The following is a 21,068-nucleotide window of genomic DNA, read 5'->3' as shown; positions in this document are numbered from 1 at the left end:
CTCCTCGTTTGCCTCTGCTAACATCCAGACTGACATTTTCCTTTAACGTTGCTTCTTAAGCCACCAGCTCCACTTTTTCCAAAATAAGCATGTTGATAAAAGTAAATTCAGTCCCACGTTTAGCACGGCAGCCCACGAAAATTAAAGGGCCGAAAAGGAAAGCAAAATAAGCTGATAGTTTATAATACTTTTTTTGTTTCCTCCAGTGCACAGGTGAATTGGAAAGGTTTCTTACATAAATTTCAGCGGGATTAGTTATGAAACGTGCTTTCTGTCACTCTCTGAAATTGCATCTTTCAATAAATGTTTCATCTCCTAAAGCTAATCCTGGATTTATGCAAAAAACTCCCCAAACCAACCTCCCCCCCCTTCCAAAAGTCAACCTGTCCCACACTGCTGGAGATGTGCAATGAAGTATTGCAGACTGTATATGCACCCAAATAGCCTTTCTCTTTCCTGTGCATATTATACTTGTCCCCCAAGAATGTAGGTAGGAATTGTTGCTCAGTTCACATTCAGGTAGTTTTACATTGTGAGATATTTGAGGACAAATATATGTATCTTAAACAAACAAAAAAATGTTACAACCTGTATTTTTGCTTTAGTTGCCTAAAAATGGGGTTTGCTCTTGTCAGGATAAAATTCCTGTGCTTTGTTACAGCAAAACAGGTTTTCCTGAATATGGTGTTTTGCAGTGAATCCCCGAGATTCAGCTCTGATTTAAATAACCAGTAATTTTGTGTTGTCTCTGCCAGGAAACCAGTCTTTCCACTCCTCTTGGTCCTAGAGCAGCCAAATCCCAACTTTCTGAACACCCCACAGCATGACCCAACACGGCCCCATCATTCCCTGCTTTCAGGAGAGACTGAGCAACAGCAGCTGAGTTTCCAAAGGCGACACAGCACAGATGTCCAGCTCCAGGCTGCCCTCAGTCCCACTGCCTGCTCTTCCAAAGCCTGACCTACTGATTCCCCCTTATGCAAGGAAGGGGCAGCAATTCCTCTGAGCCAAATAACACTGCTTTTCCTCTAAAAACCCTTTCCTTTATGAGGGACTCTCCTGCAACAGGCCTTATAAAGTCAGTATGGAATGGGACAGCCCAGAGGCTCCAGTGGAAGAGGATGGTGAGATGGGACTCAGAGGGTAGAAAAGTGAAAGAAGGAAGGGAAATTGTGAGAGAAATAACATGTTTTCATAGTTAGGCAGAATCACAGGCTGACACAGTGAGGACAGGGCCCCCAAAAGGGCTCCCAGCATGTCCAGGCTGGATCAGGCTGCTTCTTTCCTTGTCCAGTTGAGTTTTGAACACTTCCAAGGATGGAGATCCCAATACGTCTCTTGGCCTCTGTCCCAGTGTTTCTCACCTAGGGTGAAAAAGCTTTTCCTCGTATCCAGGTGGCAATCCTGGCCTTCCAACCCTGTTCAGCCAGTTGATAAAGGAAGGCACTCCCAGGGACAAGTGCTCCCTCTGACATTTGTACTTGTTTTCTCTCCTGCCCTTTTTAGAACTCATTTTATGATTCTTTTTTTGGCTTTGTTTTTATGCAGTAGCTTTGTTACTGCCTGGTTTTCCAATTATAAAACCTCTAAATTTGATTTGAACCTGATAATTAAGCCGTGACTTAGCACATTAACCCTATTGAAGCCCAGAGGTGTGAGACATGCTCTTTAGGACCTTAAAATTCGGTGTTTAATTGCATCCAACCCTGAGAAAGATGCAGGGAGGTGAGAAGTGACTGTGGCACTAATTCAGGCCACAGGTGCTAACAGGACAGGACTTCATGCTTTAGGTCTCATCTGTCCCATCCAGACCAGGGTTTTCTGCTGTCTTCCACCACAAGAGAAATAGGAATATAGCAGATGCACAAGAAGACTCAGTTGGTCACTGGCATCACTACAAGAGTTTGTCATGTCCTTTGGCTGTTAGAAATCCCGGATCATGATCTGCACAGTGGGTGTCTTTGTGTTCCCCTTCAAGGTCAGGGCATTTCTGGCTGCATCCTCTACCTATCAGGACAGGTCCAGGCCACAGGGGTACATCTTCCTCTCTTGCCATCTAAACTGACAAAGTCAAAATTTTGCCATAGGAAAAAAAAAAACAAAAATAAACAAAAAAAACCCCTTGGAATCTCTCCTGTCTGGAAGCAGCCAGGAGAAGAGTACAGGAAACAACATCCAGGAGGGATAGTGTGGCATCCCACACAGTTGTCATTTCCAGCCACCTAAGGTAGCTGGTCAGCCCTGGACACAGTTTACAGTTTAGTGGGGAGAAAGAAAACTGCTTAACACAGCAAGAAATGTCTTATGTCACCACAGGAACAGTGACATCATTCTGTGCTGCCCTTCTCTCTCTCCCTTGCCTGTTTTTTCATCCCTTAATTCACTGGATACCATGCAGAGCTCCCAGGAGACTAAAGCCTGTGGGTCCATGTCAGGAAGGCAGGTCTTCACCCTTGGCAGGGGTGGCCAAGGGCAGGTGCTGTGGCAGCCTGCAAGCCAGGTTTTAGCATTTTGTGTTCTCCCAGTCAGTATGTCAGCAGCTTTCTTCCCTTCCTGTCCTTCCCCAGCCCCAAATCCTTGGTTCTTGTGGAGCTGTGTGACTTTTGGGAAGCAGAACGTGGATGTTCCACTGATTATCACACTGATGATAGCTGACAAGGGCTCAGTGGGCACCAGGGAGAAACTGGTCCTGAATTTATGTGCCTTATCCTCAAACACTTTGCTCTTGGTCGTGAGAAGCAGAGGGTTTTATGCAGACCTGAGAGGCAAATCAGCCTATGGGGAAATGCAGTTATGGGAAACAGGCTTAAAATTGCCCCAAAAGAGGCCTAAAACTGTCTTATAAGCCTTTAGCCCAGACCAGAGGAAAAAGTGTGTGTTTGTCTTTCTTTAGGGCTTCACAACACCCAGCTCTAAGTGTCACTAGCCCGCAGAGGAACAGGAGTGACCATAATGCTCAGAAAATACCCCCATTCGCTACGTCAAGCTCTTCCAGCGACACATCAAGCAGCTCTTCACTTTCATCAGAACCAACCAGCCAGATCTCCATGGGTCAGGATCAAACCCTGCTGGACATCACCTCCATCACTAGATTGGCCCCAGGAGAATCACCAAACCCTCAACCACTCGAGCAAAGAGATACAAATTTAGCAATATCGTGTTCCAGCCCACTCGGAGCAAGGACTATTCCAGCATCTTGCCCAGCCAGTCTCAGGCTCAGTCTAACACCCAGCTCAGCCACACCACAGCAATACTCTGACTCCTCTCCAGTCAGCCCAGGGATCAATGCAGCTTCCTTCTATACCTTCAGTCCTCACACAGCACAAAACGAACAAGCTTCAGCTTCAGATCACACACTGACCCCAACCAGGACAAGCACAAGGCCTCCAGCAACAACGACTCCTGAAGAGAGTTCCCAGGCTCCTGGCTATTCTAAAACTGACTTAAAGAATACAGGAAAGGGGTTTGAATCAGATCTGGAAGATCCTGATCATGAAAGGTATGTATCTAGACCATACAAGTGTCTAAGTCCTCAAATGACCCACTTGGGTTTAGTGTCATTAAAAACCCCTCATAAAGAAAGTTAAGTATCTTTTATGCTTTAGATGTTTCCAGTGTTTGTTTTCCAGTAGCTATCCTGTGCTCCCACTAAACCCTGTTATGCAAGAAGCAAAATACTCTGTTTGCTTTGCATTTAGTTCTCCAGACCTGATGACAGACCACCCCTGGGCCAGGTCATCAACCTCAGCTCCTTCAACAGGGCACAGTTTTAAGGTGCCTCCTTTCCTTCCAAAATGACACAGCACATCTCTCCCTTGTACCAGCAGAGAGAAACTGCTGCCCCTGTGGAGCCCAACAGATCAGAGCTGGGGATGGTGCTCAGAGACATGGCCGGCATCTCCCTCCCAAACCTCCACCTCTGCTCCGACCCCAGGCAGGCTGGGCTGGTTTCACCCCTCCTGGCCTCTGAACTCCACCCTGTCTCTGCAACTTCTTTCCTTGGCAGGAGATTTGTGACCGCAAAGGAGTTCCAAGCCATGGAGAAAGAACTAGAGGATGTGAAGGAAGACCTGAAATGCCTGAAGTGGAAGGTGAGGCACATCGGTGAGACGGTGCAGCCCCTGGCCGAGGACAGCAAGAGGTACAACGGCTACACCCTGACGGAGCTCAAGGCCATGGTGCAGTTCGAGGATGACCCCTACAAGGCCGCCCACAAGATCCTCACCGCGCTCTTCAGCGATGTCTACAGGCCACAGCACCCCCCCACCGAACAGCCCTGCAACTCCCGGGCCCTGCCCAGGCCCAAAATAGACCCAGAGCTGTACATGGTGTACTGTGACATTCTGAAAAGCATATTCCCTGGAATTAGCAGCCAGACCTTGAGGGAAGAGACGCAACACGTGCAGAAAAGCGCCCAGAAAGCAGTGCAATAACAGCAGAGCCCGCAGAGGCTGTGCAGAGTGAGAGGTCTCTGGTGGTTTGAGGACTGAACTGTGGTAGGTGCCAGCGGTTGAGTCTGTCCCTTCCAGGTATGGATCGTCTGTAAAGATGTTGGTGAGCTCTGAGCCCTCATGCCACTTGCCCAATGAGACAGAGTGGGGAGGCATCCTGCACACTTCCCACATTTTAGAAAACAATTGCTCCTTTAGTGTCTCTTTCAATCTATGGACGTTTCCTTGTTTCCAGCAACTACAAATGCCAACAAAAGAATCCCAAGAAGGCGTTGTACGTCCGAGCAAGGGCCTTCTCCCAGCCCCAAACAGACCAACCAACCAGCATCTGGGTAGTTTCTATTTTCTAGAGTGTATCATTCATTAAATGACATTACTTGTTAGAAAATCGTGCCTGTTCTTTTTTATTTATTTGTCTAAAAGCGGGGGCCTCTGGTGGTCTAGTGGTTAGGGTGCAGGACTCTCACCACTGCGACCCGGGTTCGATTCCCGGCCCCCCGGGCAGATGGAGCTCGTCAGCCCTGTGAGGCAATCCATCTAAGAGAAGGTCACTCTAAACAAACCTACGTTCTGAGACCCTCACTGCCACTGTCCAAGCGTGCTTGGCCCCAGCAGATGAACCTCAGGATTAAAGGGTGGGCTCAGTTCAGCGCACGCTGAGTCTCACCTAAAAAATCCACTGCGCAGGCTCGAAGGGTTAATGACCTTTCCCAAATCTTCGCTCGCGAAGACTGGCCATTATTTATTTGTCTAAAAGTGCTTTGTATATCAAATCAATCAGCATCTGGAAATATTCCACATATATAATAATATATGATATAATATATAATAATATAATAATTCCAAGAACTGGAGTGAGATCTGGGCATTGTAAACCACCCTCCTCTGCCCACCTGCATCCTGGGTTAACACGGGCAGGCACCCAGGCCAAGGCAGTGAGGAGCTGGGGTGACCCCAGGAAGGTCCCCTTTCAGGTAATGGGGCCAGGGCACAAGACTGTGTGATGTGCCCCTAAAACACCAACCCAGCAGTGAGTCAGGTAAAGGTCTGTGACCCCCAGCTCTCCCAGTCCGTGGTGACTGGGCTGGCAGACCAGCTCAGAGGTGTTCACAGCTGTGCTTTGCCTTCCCACGACGTCAATGCCGAAAGGCTGCGGCCCCTTGCTGGGGTGTCACAAGGTGGTGGAGCCTGCCCCGAGGGAAGGAGGCTGCTGGTCATGGAGGACACACAGGAAAATGGCCCTGGAGCTCCTTCCTCCCCACCTGGGAACCAGGAAAGTACAATGGATGAACAACAGTTTGTGCCCCAGGTTCCGCTCACGGGGATGGCCTTGCAGTCTGTTCTGTAACGATCTGGTGAGGGTGGAGGGGTGGAGAGATGTCCTTGAGCCACTTTGCTCAGTACCAATGGCAGCCACTGCTCCCCTGCCCCACTGGCTCATCCACTCCCTTCCAGAGTCCTTGGCACTTTTTGGAAACAGTCACTTCCCCAGTATCAGTGTGACGAAACCATCAAAACTCAGGACACGTCTGTCCTGCACACGGCTGCTGCTCCCTGCCAGGCCACAGGGATGGCAAAAGGTAACCTGTGAGTTCAGCCCCACTTTCCCTCTGCTATAATCCACTTCTTAAGCTTCTTTCAAAAATAACAGGGAGGAGGAATAAAAAAACCAATTACAACAAAACCCCAAAAGCAGATCATTCCCTGTGCCACCACAGCTCCAGACACCTTGGGCAATGGGAGGGGGCAGCACAGTCCAAGGACACGCTCTGAACCTGCTGGGCACATCTCCACAGGGACACTGACTGTTGTAGGAGAGCCCCTACCTGCCTTTCAGCATGATGGTCTCTGCTGAGCTTACAAATGTGTCGTTTTAAGCTCCCTGTTATTAGCAATTTATTTTACTTACAAGCTGCTGTGCAGACACAGCCACAGCCCTGCCCACACAGCCCCTCTGTGCCACGCTGCAGCCACGACCTGTGGCCACACCTGGCAAATTCCGAGGTGCCCACAGGGATACCCAGGGCTGTGCACAGTGTGTGCCCTCGGGGGGTCACAGCACCGAGGTGAGGGACAGGGAGAAGGCTGCCCTCCCTCCCACCTTCACCGGGGGGCACAGAGGTGAGTGCAGGATGGTCAGAGCTGCTGGACACGCAGTATCCCCTCAGAGCAAATCACCCACCCTGGGGAGCACCGTGGTGGAGCACCACAAATCACCCTGAAGGCTCTGGGCACCGTGGAGGGGATGTTTGAGTCTCACACGAGCACCCCCTGCATCCTGTTCCGCCTTCACAGCTCTCCTAGGAAAACATGTCCCCTTGGTTCACATGGATGGCTGACCCTCCTCCCACAGAGCTCACACAGTTACTGCTCCACACTAATTTTCCCGTGGCAGATCAGACCCCCAGCTCTCTCAGAGGTCTCTCTTCAGAGCTTTCCCTAACTTCCACAGAACCGACAGAAACACAATTTAGAGATTAGCAATATCAATCTTCATATGTTGCATTGCCTGCCCTCTCTGCCTGCAAAATCTGAATACATTTGCAAGAACAGGCTCTGTGGCTTCTCCTGTTCATGAGGCCTGACAATGTGATCAGATTATCACTTTTAGCCCTGTTCTCCTCACGCCTCAGATCCAGTACAAGTCTATGAATTATTTTTATTAGCCTTACATCATCAAGGCTGGTTCTATCAAAGACTGTCAGTTCTGGGTCCCTTTCAGGTTGCAGAGTCTCCTTCTTCTGGGTCAGTTGTGATATGAATCACCTCTACCCACTTTACAGATGTGCATTTTATCCTGATAGTCCCAGCTTTTAGCTATTCCAGTGGAACTTCCAGGTTATTTGCATCCAACCAGAGCTGGTCAGTCTTGCCAGACCTTCTATATATTATTAGTAGGCATCTGCACCTTCTGAGCCCTCCAGTGTGTCCCCAGTGCCTCACCAGCCACAGCAGCCCATGTGCTCAGCTGTGAGGAAACTGGGAAAAGAGCAGCAGGACAAACCCCCTCCATCTGTCCTTTACAGACTCCTCACTTCCCCCTTTTCCTCTGCTGCATTTGTACCTTGGAGGCAGCTCTGCCTCTGTGAAGATGTCTCAGCCTTCAGTTCCTGCATTATCTGCACCTTTGTGACCATTTCCAGTACTTGAGGCACCTTCCCTGATTTTTACACAGGTAGAAAAATCCACTGATTTTCTCCTGATTTTCCCGAGTGCTTCTCTTTGTTGGTGTTCCTGCACATCACCAAATCCTCTCGTCCTTTACAAGCCTCAGCTTTCCTTGCTGGTTTTGCTTCCCTAGGTTTGCTGGGGAGAGAAACACAGCTGCCTGCCCACAACTCCCAAGAGATTTTCTGTGTCCAGTCTATTTTTTCTGTAGTCACCCACTCCTCACACAACAGGAGGGCGAGGGCTGGCCGCCCACACCCGCAGGAAGAGCCCTTCTCCTCGCAGGGTACAAAACTGAGTCAGCACAGCCAAAGTAAGACAGCAGTGTCTTAAATACATGGGCCTGAAAGCAAGTTTTTTGAGTTCATTTTTAGCATCCTGTACTTGCCAGAACGTGTCCTGTAACAAGCTTGCTCTGTCTTAAGGCTCTGGGTCTTGCTGCCTGGTGTTCAGAGAGAAAGGCAATTACACAGCCCCATTATTGTGACAGTTAAAGGGATTCAGCCATTGTTCCTCTTGGACAATTCTCACTGATTTGCACTGTGCCTCCATGGCTCCTTTGCATAAATAAGCCTTCTCTCCAAAATGTTATCACCTCCTCTTGCACAGAGACAGGAGGAGCAGGCAATCAGACACACAGTGAAAAATTAATCTTTAAATTCATGTGGCATTCCATCTATTCTTCGTTAAAGTGTATAAGTCTATTTTTTCCCTTGAACACGTACTCTCCAGTCTGAAGACCCAATACTGGACCAAATGATTCCTCCCTTCCTTTCTTAACTACGGGCATTATATTTGCTATTCTCCAGTCATACCCAGCTCCAGAGAGTCATTAGTATCACCCTTATTCAAAGTAACAAGCTGTCTGTTAGCTGTTCATCCCTGCACATATCCTGAGCACCACAGGCTGCCTTCCCCTTGTCATCTCTCAGAGCAGGTGCCTGGTCAGAAGTGTGAGGACATGAACACTTTTCCAGCCTCAGGCAATCTGTAGTTTGTACTGACTGATTGCATTAAATAAGCAACCTATTAATATCCCCCATGCTGGGGCTCGATAGGCTCCAGTTGGCAGAACAGTCTCTACAGCAGATAAGTTATGTTAAACAGAGAGTCCTGATGCATCCTGGTCATGGAATCACAGGGTAATTTCAGCTGGAAAGGTCAGCTCGTCCAACCCCTCTGATGAGACACCATTCTAGTAAAAGAAACTGAATATTTAGCTCTGTGTTGCAAAAACTAAAAGATTGCAATACAACAAACATCTAACAACCAAAGAAAGGAAAAAAAAAAAGAAAAAGAAGAAGAGAAGGTTAATTTACATCTGCATCAGTGGATAAAGAAGATAAATGGCAAACTTTCTGTGGCACTGGTTGGGAGGGCCCTTCGCTGTGCTTGGATCTACATGCATGGCCGATTCATTTGTCAGCCTTCTCATTAATATCTCTAATTCATAACTGCAGTCAAAGTCACTCGCTGATCCATACATTTTATGACCTCATGGTTACCCCTTCGTACTGTTAATAATAATGTCCCTGCATAATGTGAGTGTTTTATGCAAAACAAGTCCACCAGCACTTCTGCTTCATGACTTAAAATACAGCAGAACGAGTTTTAGGCAACTGTCTGCATCTTTATATCATTTATTGGCATTATCTGTCCTGACATGGGAGTCACAAGGGTTTGGGCAGTGCCATTAATTACCATTAATCCCTTCTCCTACCTGAATGCCTGCTCCTCAGGGTGTGTTCTCTACACATTTATATACCCGGTGCCTCTTGCACACTCCAATTCAACTTGACTTTAGGAATTTTCACATTAAATCTACAATCTTTGTTTTCCAAGGTGAAACTGCCTCTGGAGACCCTTTTCCATTTCTTGTATCCATACATTTCTGTAAGTGGTTATTTTCCACTACGAGCTGGAGCCCTCCCCCGTGGACCTCTCCCTCCTCTGAGGGGTCTGACAGGCAAACAAGTGCCCAATAAGTCATCCCCTGACCCTTATTCTCAACCCACAGCCAGGTGACCAAAGTGCAGCTCTCCTGAGGGCCTTAATGCTGCTTACTCAGGAAAAAGAGTGACACTGGGGCATCCCAAAGGGCCTCAGCCAGAATACACAAGGACAGAACAGGCACTGCTCTACCCGAGCCCTGTCCCGAGAAATGCAGATCTTAGCTTCTTGCAGATTTATTATGAAGAGTAAATTATCTGAGTGGCCCAAAGAGAGTGATTAAAATACACATCAACGTCTTGCTGGGTCAGTGGGTTTTGATCAGATCTCCCATTTTGTGTTAATATTCAGACACCTTACTATCCCTGAGAGATGAATAATAGTGGCTATTTAATTTCTCTGACAATATTAAACATAATGAAAAGTCATACTATCATCCCACATCCTTCCCCATGAATTCTGGCCACAGACAGATCTCCTGTTGGTAATGGAAATGTCACTTTGATTCATCTGTTCACCAACTAATCCTTACCAAACAATCTCCAGTATATAGCAAGCCATCCCAAAACATTCCCTTGGAAACAGGCCAGAGCCGACATTCACTGTAGATTAGTTTTTACCACTGTTTAGGCTCAGACCATTTCAGGTAGCTTTGCTACTTACTCTATTTTTAGCAGTGTCTCCAGCACACCAGGAAAGAGGCAGATCATGAGACTTCTGCTAATCTGCAAATCTGAAATTATAGTTGGGAGATGGAATTTATTATTACACAGCTCGATGACAACAGCAGAGATGACCTTTCTGCAATGCCAAAAGTCTTATCCACGCTGATCTGGGCCTTTAATCAGTGGGGGAAAGTACAGGTCATTATGTGTCAAAGGAAAAACTTTTTCCCTATTAGGACAGTTAAGTATTAAAACAGATTGCCCAGAGAGGTTGAGCAGCCTCCATTCCTAGAGGTTCTCCAAACGGGTTGAAACCCTGTGTAACCTGATCTGACTTTAGTAAGGTTAAAAAAAAAAAAAGTGTATAATTGCAGAAAACAGTCAGGAAAACCTTTGCTGAATGGGAGCACGGACCCAGGAATAATAAAAGGCAGGAGCAGCACCATCAGTGTGTTACACTTTCTGAGCCCACTGGAGAGCAGGGGGGGCTGTCATGTCCCAGCTCCCCTCCCTGTGCTGGCCAGAGCCTCCTCCTGCCAGCCCTGCACACTCAGAGAGCTGCTGTGCCCCCGGCCCCCTCTGATGAGAGATAAAAGCTCTCTCTTGCTCGAGATGAAAGTTCTTTCCCCAGCTTGTTACACACAGAAACCTCTATTCTGGCAGCCACCTCATGCTGCCATCAGGCAGGAGAGGATTCTCAGTGAAAGAGATGAAAGGGTTCAGCTGCTCCTGGTTCATTGTGTTTGCCACAGGAACCCTCTCTTCCCCAAGTACAATGCTCGTGCTGGGGGAAGAGTAATTTCCCTGAGAAACCTTCCCAGCCATAGCAGCTTCCCCTCCATTCCCTCACCCTTATCCCTACCACACTTGCTTCCCTTCCAAGCCTTTGCCCAACATATGTCCCTTCCCTTCCCTTCCCCTCCATTCCCTCACCCTTATCCCTACCACACTTGCTTCCCTTCCAAGCCTTTGCCCAACATATGTTTCAGCTCCAGCTGCACTGCATGGGATACACTTTGGACACCAGTCCATAATACTCAGCTGGGCTCACACTCTCGGGGGGCAGCAGCCAAGGACCAGACTGCTCCTGGCCCTTAGGATGGCTCTGAGGTGCAGTGTCCAGATCCAACACTTCCCCCCAGCTCTGCTCCCACCTCCTGCCTCCCCCAGGGCCAGCAGACTGCCAGGTAACAACTGCTCCTTGGCTGAGAAGGAGACTTGGCTGTTTCTAAGTTGCTTTAGCATTCTTTGACATTCATCTCCACACACTTAGCCCAGCAGGATGTTCTTTCAAAAACCACCTTTTCCAGTTAGATCCAGATAAGCTGAGGATAACAAGCAATCGAGGTCTGAAAACAACTGATCACAAATCGGTGAAAGGGAAGAGCTGAGTGTGAGTTAATTGTATCTGTGTGACCTATGTCCTTAGATTCATGGTTCCCAAAATACCCATCCTCTCACCCCAGACTTCACAAAATCTGTGCCTGCTGACATTTTTGGAAGTCCCACAAGCAATAGGACAGAGACCAGCACTCAGAGTTTGTTTGATTTTAGTCACAGCAGAGACCTTGGGTGAGTTGAAAGCTAAAGGCAGGATTTCACTGTGGTCTCACTGCATAATTGAGACCTTCCAGAAATAACCAGTGTACCTGGGAAGGCTGCTCACAGGTCATGAGGTGCAGGTTTTCCTCTCCTAATTAGAGCCAAAGCAGTGAGCTGTGGATGAAGGACCATGGAAGCAACATTTCAGGCTGGGAAACTCCTACCCTGCTGATCACTGGGATGGTCAGTCCTCTCCTTCACCAGGAGCTTAGAAAGGGAACACCAGAGAGCCCTCAGACAGAAAGTCTATAGCCCGATTTTCTCCTTTTCCAATAATTCCTGGGTCAGTAAGAAAGAAGCCACCAATTGCAAATGTTTCCTTTTATGTCCAGATCTCAACACTGCAGCACTTCACAGGGTCCTGAGCCAGGGTGATGGGAGCTGATGCTGTTAGACAAGGGTGGAAAATTGATCCCTTCCCAGCAAGATTTAGAGGCCAGTCGGACAAGAAATTACTCCAGCTGGGCACTCCGTCCCCATCTCTCAGCTCTTCCTGCAGCTCAGAGATTCACTCTATAATTGCTTTCTTAGTCCACATTTTATCCTCAGCTGACAGAATTCCATTAGGGTGATACAAGCTGTGTGATAAAGGGATGTTTGTGTCTCACATGGGCTGTAAGTCATTTCTCAGCAAACAAGCAAATAGTCACAGAAATGGGCAAAGAGGCCACCGAGCCAGGAAGCCACTTCTTGTGCTCTGAGCAGCAGGACCTCAGCAGGTAGATGGAGGCAAACACCCTCCCAGTGTGTTATGGTCCTCTCTGTCTCCCTCTCTGCTGCTTGGAGGAGACACCTCCACCATGAACAGTTGTCTCAGCAGCATTTTTGGACAATAATCCAGCAGGCAGACCCACAGCACTGGACATGGGGGCCCCACACAAACAGGAGCTGTGACCACAGGGGGTGGTGACACCCCAGATCAGAGAGCACGTGCCCTGCATATGGGAAATGAGGTGAAATGAAAGTAATCTTGTCACACATCTGAGAACATCCATCTGAAGAGTGTAACAGGTTGGTCACACCTGCAAGGCAAAGAACAGTGATTCCAAACAGGACCTTCAGGGCAAAAGGAATGACCTTCTAAGCATAATGATGCAGCTGAAAGATAGACATGATGGGGAAAAACCTAAAAGGGAATACAGGAAGGTGCCCCAGGTGCTGCAGAGTGCCCAGTTGCAGTGCCTGCAGTACTGGTGAAGCCACTGCCAGGTGGTGTGTGCTGGACTTTACATTTTCTGAGGAATATTGGAAGAGATTTGTCTCCTTCAGTGACGTTTGCCATAAGAGCAGCTCCTGTTAGAGCTCAGCCTCCCAGATCAGCAGCCCCAGAACACGGAGGGCAGCCTAAGGCACCCCTCAGCCATGTGCTGGTTTGGACTCTAATCACTCACTGCATCCCCCAGGCTGGAGCAGGGGTGATCCAGCAGTGAGGACAGCAGGAGCAAAGAGCAGGAGGGAATGGGAAAAGCTTCTGTCTTGCAGATCAAAGGCAAAGTAGACTTTGTCCCCTGCAGGTGGCAGAACTCAGATGTCAATACAGCCCTTCATGTCTGCTCTTACCTCACTTGTGCTGGGAAGTGAGGTTTTTCTGGAAACTCAAGGAAGTTTAAAGACTCAACATTCCACCTCCCTCCCACACTGCTCTCCCCCTCACACCCTCAGTGGCAGCAAGTCCTGTCTCTGCCCATTCCAGCGTGTTTGTTACCTTGGGTACAAGATCTCTGTCCAATCTCACAACACCTGGGCACTTCTGGGCACTGCCAGGCTCCTGCAGGTTTTCCCAGCCTGGCATTCATCCCTGGAATGGTAGGACTGGACATCATAAAGGGAATGATCTACACACCAGGAACATGGTGAAAGTCCAGCAGGACCAGGACATCTTACAGAAAACAGCATCACCTCAGTGGGATTCTGTAGTGCAGTTTATGTCCCAGTCCTGTCTAACCCATGAGAAGGGCTCAGTTTAATTTAACTGCCCCATGCAGCTCCTCATGTGGCTCTTATGGGTTCATGGATGAGTCTCCTGACTCAGGAATACACAAACTTCCATGTCTTCTATGCTGCCTTTTACACTGCACCACTTCTTGCTCCCTTGTCCACTGACAGGTGCTTCTCCCTGCTGTTTAAATGCTACTGGATTAAAGCACAAAAAGGCAGAAATTGAAAAGTTGCAGGCCTTCCCATGCATCCCAGCTTTCAGATTACACTGTGAAGACTGATAAAAATATCTTTTTCTTGATCAAAAAATAGGCAGCCTGACATGTACTTCCTCACAGATTATTTTTTTATCCCCTGCCCTTCTCAGTGTCACTGTGGGACAAACAAACTCATTTCTGTTATCTTGATCCATGCCCTTTAAACCAAATCACAACAGGTAAAGGTGAGCAACTATGGTATAAACATTTGTGAGTGGCCCAGAAATTGGAACTGAGTGGAAGTTTAATAATTTACATCAAGGCCTTCAGCGAGAATTCATTCCTTCCTTTTCATTTGCCATGCTTCTGACAATGTCAAATGATGTCATGGGCACATTCTCACTGAATTACTCCTGCTGAAACTGTGCCTGGCATTGACTGAAGTGCTCCATGGGGATCTCCTTCACTGCATGTTTACTCTTCCTCTTGTCCCCCCTGGAAATGCCAGTCTGGCATGAATGTACTTGGGAGCAGTCAGTTAAAAAAAGGTGAAAAATGGAATAAACCCTTTTCCTTAACCCTGATTCACTGAGGAAATGAGTCAAGTGCCTCTGTTTGAGTGTATAGGGCTGACTAGGGCACTTAATTATTTTTGGTTATATAAAGGGTCATTACATCTCAGGTCCAATTAGGAGGGCAAATGCTGACATCTCCTACCCCACAGGGATGAGTGAAGTATTTACTAATCATTATGCTACTTTCCATAAATGCCTGGCTGGAATCAAGGCCTCCACTAGGCCGTGCCTTGGTGGTGAGTGTCATCCCAGCGCAGACAGCAGCCTGGCAAACCCTTCCTGCAGGCACAGACACTGCAGGGGAGGATGTTCCACAGCTTAACAACTGTTTTGAAGTATTTTAAAGACTTTCACCCCCTTTCCACAGTGTGGCAATTGTGGGGAATCTCTTCAGTGGGTACAAGGACCGTTAGGAGAGGATGGCAGAAGGTTGAAGCCGTTAAACTTCATGCCAGAGCAGCTGCTCTGGACACAGATTTCCAGGGGCAAAAGGTGTGAAAGCTGGCTGCAGTTACCAACTGGCTGCTGAGGAAGAGCTGGTGACAGGGAAAGAACAGCCAGAGAGAGCTGTGACCCATCTGAGCTTGACCAAGCATTTGGCAATAATTGACAAAACCTGGAGTTACCTCAGAGGATTAGGACTGAAAAATCATTAGTCCATCACACAGGACTGGAGAGGCTCCAGACAGACACAGAGAAGACAGATGAGCATAGGAAGTCCTCTCCCCCTCATACCTTTTCAGATCAATAATAAGGATGCTGTTCTGTGCCAGGAAACACAGCAGATTTCATTTCTCTGCCCATTCAATGCAATTTGCTTAGAAGAACAAACAGTGTGACATCCCATTCAGAGATTGCCTGCATGACAAATCTGTGGTTGTGCCTCAAGTCTTCAAAACCTTGCTATAGCCTCTGCTCTTCCAAATACAGACATTTATATCTGTTCTGAGCCCTCACAATATCCCTCCTTTCAGCTCCTCCTGGTTTTCATTTTGGAGTTGCCTGTTCTGTGATTTCAAGCAAAAATTAGAACTTGGTTCTTGGTAGAGCTACACCATGAAACACATTATGGGGAAAGTTCTCAGAACAAAAGGGTTCTTTGGTCAGTGCAGATTGGGAAGAGGCCTTAAAAAAAGTGCAATGTACTCTCACACACTATTTTACATTTATAAATAAAGTGGTTTGTATTTAGTACAAAATACATTTTGTTGGTCCATCAGTACATAGAAATTTGGGAAATGCATTGCTATTTTGTGTCTTTTCAGCTTAGCCAACAGCAGTGAAGTTTTAATAAGCAAATATACAAAATATTACACTCCTGACTTAGGACAGAAAGGGAAGCAGAACAGTTTGATTCTACAGCAACAGCTGCAACAGTAACTTTGTTTTATGTCTAAAAGCACATCCTGGCTTCAGTGTTCAGTTCTCTCTGGAAACAATCATGGAATCATCAACTGGCTTGGGTTAGAATGAGCGAGTTCTAAATGAGAAAGGAAGAATCTACTATGGAGGAAACTTATTCAGGTTGTCACAAACACCAAATTTCCAGTGAAAAGTACATTTGCATAGCAAATCCTGCAGCATATTTATCTGGTTAGAGCTTTTGTTCCAGTGACTATATAGCAGGGTATTTTTTGTGTAAAAATGCACTCTGCTCCTTTACCTTCTGCTACTTAAAATGCATTTACCATTTCTCAGAAGTGACAATATGTTGCTGGCAACAGATGTGGATAGTGCAGCACAGAAGTATGGCCTCCTTGTTCATATAAACAAGAGCAGGCAAAATAGCAGAAAAGAACATTGCTCTGCAGCAGGAGGACTCTGAAGAATGTGTAGAGTGCCTGTCAATGGCACTCCAGGCAAAACACCTCATTTGCTTTTTTCATGGTAGCGAAGTAATGAAAGAAATTATTATTTCACTGCAAAACATGAAAGAAATGACAGCTGAAATGCACTTGCTAAACCTTGATAAACCTTCTTCCTGATCTCCATTTCCTAAAAGCATCCATCACACTTCTGCAAGCCCAGGGGAACCTCTCCAGGTGTCAGAAACAGTGTCAGCTCCTGCTGAGAGCCACGGCATCAAAACATGCAGTGGCAGCCCAGAGACAGACAGGTAAAGAGTTATTTCCTCTAATAAGTGCATTTCCCAGAGAACTGTTTACAGGCATCAGAAATAAAGCAACAGTTCCTTCTAGTGAGGATCTTCGTGATCATCCAGCTAGGATTTAGGAAAAAAAGCTTGAGAAACAATCTGAAAAACCTGTGGTTATAAAACCATCCTGCTTCACCCAAGTTCTCAGTACTTGGCAGGAACAGTTGTCAGCAGTAAAGTTCTCACTCTCTCCTTTATGTTCCTTCCTCCCTGGATTTTCAATTAAGAGATGAGGGGGGAAAAAAAAATCAGACAGATCACGACAAAGAACCCCCAGGAAAATAAATTCATGCTTTAGATTTCATTCTGCAGAAAATTTCCCGTGGCAAATAAAACTGCCCCTCATAAGACAGGAGGTGGTTCAGCAACAGCAGACGTAGAAAATCTTCCATTTGGATGATGCACATCTTGGAGATCTGGATTGCAGTTATTCAGGGCTGGATGCATCCAGGACTTCCCTTGTTATCTTTTCCTCCTCTGCAGCCCTTTCTCACACATGCAGGTTTTTGGACGCAAGGCTGTGAGGGAAAATGGAGCTGGTTTAGGACTGCACACTAACAGTGAAGCCACGGAGTAAGGTGAGGAGGAAAAATGCCCATTTCTCTTTCCACCCCAGAAGGAAAGCTGAGCTGTTCTTCTCAGTGACGTTTCTTACACTGACAGTGAGGGCTGCCACTTTTTAACAGTCCCACGGATTTGCTTTCCTGTGGAATCTGGTCTGAATTTAATGTTGACACTGACCTGAGCAGAAGTTTGGACCCTCCCTCAGGAGGGGACCACCTGAGGTCTCCTCCAACCCAAATCATTGCCCAAATATGTTATCAACAACCCCTGTGGCTGATGCCAGCACACTGGACAATAGGTGTGATGGCCATGGCAATGAGAGCTGTTCTCCTGGCCATCTCTGCTCTGCAACCCAGGATGTCATTCCAACAGGCACAGAGGTGTCCAGGAGACTTTTGGCACAGCCTGTGCTAATATACTAATAACTTCCAAGCTGTTTTTGTACAGGCAATGGCCTCTCAAATCCTTCTGCTACAGAACTGTTATTAAAAGCCATCAAATAATTTCTGCAACACTTTCTGGAGAACTAATTGGAGAAAGTGTCATGCTCAGGAGAGAAAACCAATCATGAATATACCAGCTTGGGTGAGAATTTGTAATGTATTTAGGGAGCTATTCTGAGTAATTTACAATGAATGACTGGGACTCTTCAGACTATAAATAAAATCTACTCTTTCTCCTTGGGGAAAAAAATAGGGGTTGTCTTTTTAATTATCACTTTCAAAGAGAAAAGACCAACCAGAAAGACAGTGGGAGGAATAAAGTCAACATGTTTTCCCCCTTGTTACACTTATCATGATTTTGGATTTGCTCAAGGAGCAACAAGCAGCTGAATTCAGACACATTTGCATCATCTCTAAAGCTGCTTAGAAGACCAGTGGGGATCCAATGAGCCTATTATTCCAAAAGCTATCTATGAACCTGCACAATTAATACGAATTTTCAATTTATCTTCAGTCAGTTTCTTTCCTAAGGACTTTCCCATTTGGGTTGCTAAAAGCCAAATATGTCTTTGATCTGTATCATCCCCTTTCAGATTTAGATATAGAATAAAAATCCACCAGATTATGAAATTCGTAGTTTCTATGGTAGAAAAAATAGAGCTAAATACATGTAAGAGGTGTAAGACTCCCCAGTTTTCCCAGTTTAGGTCTCTAAAAATGTTCACTATCCACACTGTGTCTGCAGGAAGTGATCAGAAGAAGACTGTGGAAGACAGAACTTACCTGGATCAGCCACAACTTGCTTCTTTTTACTGTTTGTGACAATCTCATTTTCATTCATCATTCGGACATCCTGGTCTCCCACATGATTGCTGAAAAGATGCAAATCAGTACAACAGCCAAAATAATCAACATTATGAAAAGTTATGAGGGTTTTTTATGGAAAAAGTTACCCAAAATCACAACTTTCTGTCTGCACCCACCGGAAGGATTCCTTGCCAGTTTTAATTAGTACACATTCATTCAGGCACACATTCAAATATAAATATCATATTCACTCTACAATTTTCAAGCCTTGCCTACACAGCTTGAACCACATTAACCAAAGGGAGATTTTAAATCAGAGCTGTACATACAGGGTATAAAAATCCCTATATGGAACTTCACACTGCTTTGTAATACTGGAATAGCATTATTTGAAAGTTTTCTGAACTAAACAAAATTTAAATTTACTGTGACAAGCTTTGCTTTGCTGCAAAATTTTAACCATTTCTTTTGGGGAAAGAAGTAATAACTTCAAAGTGAAATTAAATTAAATTACAGGGAAAAATGTGAGCTGAATGGAAAGGTGAAGAAAACATCACTAATAACATCTCCCTTTCACAGACAAAACAAAACATTTGTACCTTTGGAACAAAAGAGGTGTATTTTTCTTTTCTCTACAAACACTGCACAAAATGGGTTTCTATTTTTGGAGAAAAATGTAATGTCTCCCAAACTGTCAGGGTGAAGCAGGGGAGCCAACACTGAAGGAAATCAGAACTTACACTATTGATGATAATATCAGACTCAAGTTCAGGGTTCATAAAATACTGAACAGTGACATGTGAAAGAGAACAGGCCACAGTCAGAAGTAACAACATATAAAAGCCCAAGACTATTTCTAAAATGAAGGGATATTATCCAGCTGCTGAAGTACCCTATATTTTAGTAGGGTGGGAGGTGAAAAAAAGGGGAAAGAAGATTGCAAACCAGGCAAAGAACAAAGACCAAGAAAGCTCCTGCCCAGAAGCCTAGAAGAGAACAGACTCAGCATGTTCTCAACTGGAGAACAGACCATGCAGTTTTGTGACCCCAAAAAGATACTCCTCTTCAAAGCAAATCAAAGGATATAAGTCTCACAACATGTGCAAAGGAAGTTATGTGAAAAAGATCTGCTGCTTCTCTGTTTCCAAGAAAATAACTTTACTCACAGAAAGACCTGAAGCTGAGGAAAGTAAAGGTTCATTTCCCCTCCTACTCCTTTTTATATGCCACTGAAAAATTTCTCCAAACTTCTATTTCCTCGAGACGTTCTCATTTCAGTAACGTTTTCACTTGAAAAACTGCTCACCCCCAAATCTCACCGCGACAACACAGCCGCTTGTACAAAAACATGTCTCACACAACACAGCCAAACAACAGTAATTTATTTAACATCTGACAGTTCCAGTGGCCAACAGCCAATGCTTTAGAGAAACCCAGGAAAACAAACCCTGCAGGCAAATGTGAACTTCTGTTCCTAATCAGGACAGCTTATGTTCCTCCTGCTAATTTCTAAATATCTGAATGTCCTTCTGAATGGATCACGTGCCATTTTCCCATGCAAAACTTGCCTTTTTTTTTTCCCAATGGTGTGTGTGCAAGACATTCTATTTGTTAGCTGTCCAACGTGTAAGAAAGTGTTCATTTCTATAAGCTTTCATTTCTTCACTTTTCAATCCCATTTAAAATAAATTATTCTTTCAATCTTTATTTTCCTTTGCCAGGGACTGTTTTTTAGACCCTGTCAGTTCTAACCTTCTAAATGTAAGTGCATTTTTCACCGCATTTCATCACATTCTCTGTGAGATTGCCAACTTAGTGGTTTCAAAGTGTCATTCCTCCAAATGCAAGTCATTTCTCATTTTAGCAAGTTCATTATTTTAGAATGTTTATAAAATAGTAGAATTCTGGTTCCTTAATTAGCATCTGTGTCAAATCAGAGGACTTTGTTTTCTGTAATTTTGATGCTTGGTTCTTTTTCATTAACTTTCTATTTTTTCCCTCCTCTGTGTGATATCATTGGGATTTATTATCCCTTCTCTGAGGAAGCTTAACTTTTTTCTTCTGTGTTTATAGGCTTTCATGAAAACACATGTAAATATAAATCATGAATCCCAGTAAGTGCACATAAAGCTGATAATTTGGTCTTTGTATCTAAAAACCTATTTATTTCTCATTAAGTGAGGCACTTTGGAAGGGAATTTTCTATAGCAATGCACATATTGCTGACATCAGTCACATGCACACATTGTTTAAAAATGAGATTCAAGATCCACTCACATACCTAATAACAGTTCTCTTCTCCTGATGGCAAATCTTCTCATCATCTGTGAAGAGGATGGTGTGATATGGGACCACTGGGTCACAGGTTGGGAGGATTCCTGACACCACATGGCTCACCATCTCCAGAATCCCATTGTACACCAGCAAGTCATCCACCAGAAGCTGCAGATATTTAACAAAACAAACAAAAAAACCCGCCTGGAAACCAACCATTGCTTTCAGCTATTGTCTCTAGCAATTAACTAGAAATTATTTTGCCCTATTTGTTACACA

The 21,068-nt window shown here is 45.6% G+C and overlaps 2 protein-coding genes and 1 long non-coding RNA gene across 7 annotated transcripts in view; 1 reads left to right on the top strand and 2 right to left on the bottom strand.

Moving 5' to 3' along the window:
- GSG1L (GSG1 like) overlaps nucleotides 1-4,821 on the top strand; it is a 58,910-nt gene extending 54,089 nt beyond the window's left edge. For 3 of the 4 annotated variants that reach the window (XM_017809113.1, XM_017809114.1, XM_017809115.1), the window contains 2 exons: nucleotides 2,894-3,499; nucleotides 4,007-4,821. In XM_017809113.1, the coding sequence (XP_017664602.1) occupies nucleotides 2,894-3,499; nucleotides 4,007-4,433 (1,033 nt within the window). In that variant the 3' untranslated portion in view covers nucleotides 4,434-4,821. Of the gene's footprint in view, nucleotides 1-2,893; nucleotides 3,500-4,006 lie in introns of those variants that run through there. The other variant, XM_017809117.1, reaches the window with a different exon arrangement.
- On the bottom strand, nucleotides 97-13,633 carry LOC108494481. Of its 2 annotated transcripts, none has more exons than XR_001873860.1 (3): nucleotides 13,542-13,633; nucleotides 10,233-10,302; nucleotides 97-2,061 (listed from the first exon to the last, which is right to left on the bottom strand). It is a non-coding gene; the product is annotated as an uncharacterized LOC108494481 (long non-coding RNA). The 2 variants fall into 2 exon arrangements; XR_001873859.1 differs by lacking the exon at nucleotides 97-2,061 and adding an exon at nucleotides 7,959-8,061.
- A 2,090-nt stretch (nucleotides 13,634-15,723) lies between these two features.
- The window catches only part of KIAA0556 (KIAA0556 ortholog), a 58,129-nt gene continuing 52,784 nt past the window's right edge, over nucleotides 15,724-21,068 (bottom strand). Inside the window, exons 23-25 of the mRNA XM_017808683.1 lie at nucleotides 20,797-21,017; nucleotides 18,492-18,580; nucleotides 15,724-17,219 (exon numbers count right to left, since the gene is read on the bottom strand). Of these exons, the coding sequence (XP_017664172.1) occupies nucleotides 17,164-17,219; nucleotides 18,492-18,580; nucleotides 20,797-21,017 (366 nt within the window). The 3' untranslated portion in view covers nucleotides 15,724-17,163. The remainder of the gene's footprint in view (nucleotides 17,220-18,491; nucleotides 18,581-20,796; nucleotides 21,018-21,068) is intronic.

This window comes from Lepidothrix coronata, unplaced genomic scaffold, assembly GCF_001604755.1.
Source record: "Lepidothrix coronata isolate B3197 unplaced genomic scaffold, Lepidothrix_coronata-1.0 Scaffold24, whole genome shotgun sequence".
Classification (NCBI taxonomy): domain Eukaryota; kingdom Metazoa; phylum Chordata; class Aves; order Passeriformes; family Pipridae; genus Lepidothrix; species Lepidothrix coronata.
Note: the sequence above shows the minus strand (reverse complement) of the source record. Positions and strands in the feature narration are given on the sequence as shown.